The 7,247-nt window shown below is 32.5% G+C and overlaps 1 protein-coding gene across 1 annotated transcript; it reads right to left on the bottom strand.

The window, feature by feature from the left end:
• Positions 1–2,439: 2,439 nt before the first annotated feature.
• Positions 2,440–6,625, bottom strand: LOC111506540 (larval/pupal cuticle protein H1C-like). The gene is made up of 2 exons (XM_074171607.1): positions 6,468–6,625; positions 2,440–3,239 (listed from the first exon to the last, which is right to left on the bottom strand). The coding sequence occupies exons 1-2, from the start codon at positions 6,477–6,479 to the stop codon at positions 2,526–2,528; spliced, it is 726 nt and encodes a 241-aa protein (XP_074027708.1). The 5' UTR covers positions 6,480–6,625; the 3' UTR covers positions 2,440–2,525.
• Between the last annotated feature and the right edge of the window lie 622 nt (positions 6,626–7,247).

Below are 7,247 nucleotides of genomic sequence, written 5' to 3'. Positions count from 1 at the left end.
TATTTCAAATATAAATATAATAGTTTGATAATACAATCGTTGAGAGACATTAGGCCACCTTAAACTACAGAGCATATTGTATATATGTGTCATTCTATTGCAGAGTAATATTATTCGCATTCCACGATTTTGTAATTTTTGTATTTGATTTAATTTGTTCTGATTCAACAGATATAAGAGAGTCCCGCAAAAATCGTAATGAGGTTTTATTATGCAATTATAGCACGTTATTTTGGCATACATTGATAATACAGATGCCACTCTAGAAAAAAAATAGTTTCTTTGATATTTTGCTCATTATATAGTCAGTATGATCATTCAATGAAATTTTATTATCTACAATGAACCCTAGATACTTAATTTTACTCACTATTTCTACATCAGTTTCGTTAATTTCAATTTTGACTGTGTTTCTCCCAATTTTATTTTGTTTATTCTTTGTTGTAATGATCATCGCCTCAGTTTTAGTGATATTGAGTTTCAGTTTATTTATTCCAAGATACAACTCAATATTTTTCAATGAATTATTCATCTTTTCAATAGCGACTTGCAAGGTTTTATCGTAGGTATATATTAATGTATCATCTGCAAATAAGTTAATCACATGATCACCATCTACGTAATTGATATCGTTTATATAAATCAGAAACAGTAAAGGTCCTAATACACTACCTTGTGGAACTCCAAAATCATTCACTTACTCTTGTGAGTAGCACCTATTAATTTTAGTTATTTGACTTCGCGAACTGAGGTAACTTTTCATCCACTTCAAAACTACATCACCAATACCATAATATTTGAGCTTTTGGATTAATATATCTCTGTCTATTGTTTCGAATGCCCTCTTTAAATCCAAGAATGTACAAACAAAATATCTTTATCAATTTTTTTCTTTCCAATTCGTTATTGTGAACTGTAAGGCAGCGTCACACGAATGTTTTTTTCTGAAGCCTGACTGACAACCTAAAAGTTACCTGTTTTCATCAAAGTATTTGTTGGGTTCCACATATACTGCTAATGCCAATACTTTTTCAAGGGTTGGAAGAGTATTAATAGGACGAAAATAACATGCTTCATAAGTATTATTTATTTTATGTATTGATATTACTGTGCTTATTTTGAAGTGTTGGGGGAAATTGTCCTGTTTGAAGAGACGTATCAATAAAGTTCAGTATAATATGCCCCAAGGTGTTGAATGTCTCTTTTAGAAATAGACTGTTCATTATCTCAGATCTATTAATTTTATTTATTGAAAATATTATATTTTTCAACTGCAGCAAGTCTATCTGTTCAAAAGAATTTAGTTTACAATTTACTATGTCGAAACTGTTCGAACTCCAGTCGGACTCAGAATTTATATTGTTTACAATTTCACCTATACTATTGACAAAATATTCAATTTCTGTGCTACAAACTTTTATTTGATCACCGACATTGAATACTATCTTTTCAAAATCATACCTTTTAATTGGATTTATAAGTGATTTTAAATATTTCCACATTTCTTTCGCATTATGTTTATTTTCATCAATTTTCTATTCAAAATAACGCTCTTTCTGTACTTTTAACATATTCACATAGTCATTTCTCACTCTCTTATAATTTTTCTAATTTATATGTATTTATTAATTTATTTATATTGTAGGTATGAACTATTGCAAACGCTAGCCATTTATCGATCTAGTTCTCATTCATGATTAGCCAGAGCCCCCCCAACAAACCGAGTAGCTTTTTTCCGTGATTGATTTGCCAATTCCGGATCTAATTTTCCATTTCTCTGCTAGTTTTGGATCCTAGAAAAAGCTTTGCTTGAACACATATTTGGATGGATACATATTTATCATACTGGCTCACATATCAATACTTTTTGAGTGTCTAAACAATATGAAAAGTTGACTTTCACCTTTCTGTTCAAGAATATTTCAATATATATTCAACTGTTTGTGATTGAATATTTTCCTGGAGTTTGACGTTTCATTTAATATAACTAGATGTTACCCACTTCGTGGTTCACCCAAATACTTCAATATCAAATATTTGGAATACCAATTATCCTGGCTTAACATTTTTTCAATGGTGGCTCATTAAAAGTTTCTATAGACCTCTTCATTCTAGCTCAATTCACTTCAAATTATTATTCTCAAGAACTATTATTTTCAAGGCTCAAAATATGAATTTTTCGCATTACTCTACCAATCTTGTTTATAATTTTCAAATATTTTATTTTCATCCTTATAATTTTTTTATTTCAATTAATGAATCTATGGCAACATGCATATTTATAAAAATCTCCTCCATACATTACACAAAGTGGAAAGCATGCACGTATACCATTTTATTCGAGCTTTTTTGATAAAGTTATTCAAACATTGAAAAAAATGAGAAAAACAGGATGATTTTAGAACAAAAAACAACATTTATGAAAGATAAGAACCAATGTCAAGTTAAGATCATTTATTTCAAATCAATAAATAAATAACATGATTGTGAATATTTACATATAGGTATGGCAGAAATTCGTCGAATTACCATTGGTAAGCAGCTCCAAGCCCGCTGAAGGACATGTGAGAAACAACAGCAGCTGGAGAGTAAGCTACGGCAGCTTTAGTTACGACTGGACCAGCAGAGTAGGAAGCTACAGGGGCAGCATGGGCAGCATAAGCGGCTACAGGAGCAGCATGGGCAGCATAGGTAGCTACAGGAGCAGCGTGGGCATAGGTAGCTACAGGAGCAGCGTGGGCATAGGTAGCTACAGGAGCAGCGTGGGCATATGAAGCGTAGGCAAGAGGGGCAGCCTTCTGGATGTATGAGGAGCTGAACGATGGGGCAGCAGAGTATGCAACTGCGGGAGCAACAGCTTTAGCATAGACTGGAGCAGCAGAGTAAGCAGAAACAACTGGAGCGTGAGCTACAGAAAGGGCATCGTTGGTGATACGTGTGTCGTATTTCCTGACGCTGGAGAAAGCGCTGTCAACGGCTTTGGAGTAGTGAGAGACAGATTGAGCACCTCCAAGAGAACGTTCTACGCTTTGGTGAGTGGCTCCGTAAGCTGGGGCGTGGATGGCTACAGGAGAGGCGGCATAGGTGGATACAACGGGAGCAGCATGTGCGACAGCTACGGGGGATGCTTGGTGGATGTAAGAGCTGCTAACTGCTGGAGCTGCGGAGTAGGTTGCTACTGCAGGAGCGGCGATGAGACCTGCGTTGGCATAGGCCAATAGGGTGGTAAGTACGACGAACTGTGGAAAAACATAATATCAAAAATCTCGTTCTGAGACTTATAGTTTCAACTAAAAAAAAAATTATTGTTGATCGTACAACAATTCGAATCTGAGCAGTATATTGAGAAATTATAAGGAAAATTCTAGATTATTCAATGAACATTTTTCGAATATAGATGAATATGGATGGAAATATAGTCTAACCCGACTTTATGAATAACCTCTCAATATCATGAAGATATTATATTGATAATGAAACTTGAAAACGATTTAGCATGTAATCCAGATGGTTTATTTGCCAAATTAATAGACAGTACTCATGTATATTTGCGGTGATGACTTATTTATAAATTCAACCTTTGTTTTGAAAATGGTGACATACGATTACCATATCAATGTTAATATTGAATTGAGTCTCATGTCTTCAAATTGGGAAATGAAAGGGAACAGAATAATTATTGGTCTACCTTCATGAATATCAGTTTTCAAATTATCTAGAAAACGATTCGTTCAAACCATATTAATTTTGCTACGCATATTTTAACTGGGAGACATTTTTGATCTGTAAATTGTGATTGATCTCATAGAAAAGGTTGTGAAAGACTTAGATGAATCGATAAAATGTTTTTCAGTTTTCATGGATTGAGCCAAGATTTTCCATACTGTTGCACGTACTATGCTGTTGAAAAATTCATTACAGTATCTGAGGAAATGCTGCAGAGCTGAACTCGAAATTATTTGTCACAGGACTCAAAGAGTGAAGATTGGGGAACAGCTGCGTGTACTATCTCATTTAACAATTTGTATACAGCTGGGAACCCATAGTGGTTCTTGCATAACATTAATGATAATTTTCAAATGAATAATTGGAGGTACCATATAACTTGATATGTGGATGTAATTCGTTGATTTTCAAAGGGATCAATTGAAAGATAAATTACTATTTCACTAAATTTACCGCAGAGTTCTCAAAAAAATTAGGAGATACTAATGTAAAAAAAGAAAAAATCTGTGTTTATGATGATTCGTTTTGCAAATATAAGTAAGTTTTCTATAGCTAAAAAGAAATCAAACCACACGCGAAAATTAGCTTACATTATGGATTAGAATAGTAGAATCCTTCGAAATTAAAACAATTAAAATAATCAATTTTTCGAAAACGTATTATTTCATTTACATTGGCGAATGAAATAATGAAAAAATGAAATTATCAAACTTTTTTGAGATGTATATCTCCCTCCCCTTGATTTTCGCCGGATATCATTGTTGTATTACTTGAAAATGAATATTGTTAACAACATTAGATGAATAATAATCAATCTTGACTAAGAATAAATACTCACTTTAATGAAATGAATAATAACACTTTTGTCTAATTTCCACTAGTTAATTTCATTTATACGACCGGTTAACTAGTGGAAATTGGACAAAATCGTTTTTATTGAATAAAAACACTTTTGTGTAATTTCCACTAGTTAATTTCATTTATACGACCGGTTTACTAGTGGAAATTAGACAAAAGTGTTTTTATTCATATCATTAAAGTGATTATGAATTACCACAAAATAAACAAGTCATCAAACACACATAATAAATACTGTTATTCTGTTCCAGAATATAAGAATGTAATATTGTTGATGTCATTCCAGAATTGTATTTTGTATTTGAAATAGTCGACAATGTTGGTGCTCAGTATATATCCGAAAAATGTATAGTGAAGTACAAGTTTTCTGTAAGTATTCCTTTCTTATTTGTCACTTCGAATATCAGCAACTCTAACTATTTCAAAAACAGGTAGATATAATTCATTAGCAATATATTATCAACAGAAAATACTTGGATTAGTAAATTAATTTTTTTGTAGAAACAGAAATCCTAACTATCACTTCTGCTTTTCAGTATTTCAAGTTTTTTTAATGTCGTAACGATAATTTATTACACTTTTTCACGTGAATGAAACAAAATGAATCTTGTAGTGTTGTAGTGATACCCAAAAAAAAATATCAGTTTGGATACAGCGACTGAAAGGATTGAATACATGTACAGGGCGAAAACACTTTCATGGAATTGTTCAATGATTTTCCCATTAACAGAAATATTTCATACCGCCATGAAATGATAGGTGTTTTCTAATTTGCTAATTTGCTAGTTCGCAATATTGCCGGCATATCCATTTAATGGAATCATGGAAATCAGTTATTGCGGTATATAATTATTAGTCCATTTGTAATGAAATAGTTTTTGCAAATTTTTGATACTGTGGATTTTCTCATCATTTTTTCATCAGAACTTCACCAAATCCAAATGAAACCATAATCGAAGTATTCAAGTTCAAATAGAAAAGAATAATGAAAATCGATCCTGTTTATAACGAAGTATTATTGAATAAACATGAAAAATATTCTGACGAACTGAGAACCTTCTTCTTTTTATTGAAGTTGTTCAAAATTTGTCGGTTATTAGTAATAATAATTATTCAAAATTGACAAAATATGTCTGAAATGGCGATGTGAAAGTGAATCAGAAATAGTTTATGTTGACAAAAAGGCAGCAAAAAGTGATTTAGTTCGAATGTAAAGTTTGCGAATCGAGGTGTGAATCGAGTTACACAACTAGAAAACATCTTTCACCAGTAAATCGAACAATTTCCAATCAAAAAGCGGCTTGAACACTGGAAAATACAATTCTGTATTTACAAAGAAATTACTAACAACTGTAATTGCCTAAAACAATTACAGGGCCAAATAGGAAAAGAATGAATTCATTAAAAAAAATTCAAAAGCATCGGTTTTGAAATCTCAATGTATCATATACTTCCCCTAAAATACAACAAGCTTCAAATATTGCTTGTAATTGTGTTTGAAGAGGAAACTTTACCAACAGTAAGATTTCAAAATTTCAAAAGGATTAAATCGATGTATCAAATGTTGATTTTTGGAGAATTTGACAAAGTGACAAATTGAAATTCAAAACCAAAACGCATGAACTGATTGTCTTCAAGTCGAATCCATGAAGTATTTCTCACATGCATTCCAGGCTAAACAAAAGTTAACAATAAAGAAATTTTTCGCCTGAAAATGATGAACTGAAGATGAGGCTTTCCAACACAATTGACTAAAAATCTTACTTTCAATTATAAGTGAGAAATTTTATCAAATGTTTTCTGTTACCACATAATTTCAATTTTGATGAATTTCTTCAATGTTCGAGTGAAGCAAATTTTCGAAATAACAAGAAGGTACTCACTTTGAAAGCCATTGTAGTTGGTGTTGATCTTGTTCTAGAGAAACTGATGCATTTTGAATGGACCCATCGATTTTTATATGCTGATCCAAAATTACATCATTTCAACGGTATAGCCCAGGTGTGCTCTAATGTGATCCACTTTCGCTCTCGCTGAAGGTCTGGGTTAGGGCGGGTCCTTCTTGCCTTAAACTCGATATTATTACAATGGGACTTGCTAAAATTACTTCGCGTTAATTCCGACGATTCATTGAAATTGATGTTTCGACATCAGAAACAGGGTCGACGCTAGTAAATTTATCAACCAATTCTCAATATGATTAAGTGACAATACACGTATCAAATACTTATGGGCCTATTGGAACAATTTATCGATCGAACTGCAAAAATAGGAGGATGTATTGATGAAACGGCGGTTCGAGCCCTACGAACGATCGATTTTTAGTGCCTATCATCCAACCCATGCTAGTACTCGCACGTTGAAAGTTAAGACCTCCGTAATCTTCAACTCGCACAAATTTCGACTTCTGGGGTTTGTTGTTCATAGGGGACAACAGCTGGTTAACAGAAAAACAGATTGTTTTCAACAGTCAGCCCAGGATAGTGTATAAACAAAATATTGCGTTACTATAGCACAGAAGAATAACTTATTAATAATAATAATAATAAATTTATTTATCCTTGAAAGTTCATTCACATGATATAGGATATATCATAAAATACAACGCAGTAAACAGTGAAAACAATAAATAAGTAAAATCTACGTGTTACATTATCCATTTC

The sequence above is a fragment of the Leptinotarsa decemlineata genome, unplaced genomic scaffold (genome assembly GCF_025532065.1).
Source record: "Leptinotarsa decemlineata unplaced genomic scaffold, Ldec_3_MD MMD2_tig00000026_RagTag_RagTag, whole genome shotgun sequence".
NCBI classification, from domain to species: Eukaryota; Metazoa; Arthropoda; class Insecta; order Coleoptera; family Chrysomelidae; genus Leptinotarsa; species Leptinotarsa decemlineata.
The sequence above is the reverse complement of the archived record's forward strand: the minus strand, read 5'-3'. Positions and strand labels throughout refer to the sequence as shown.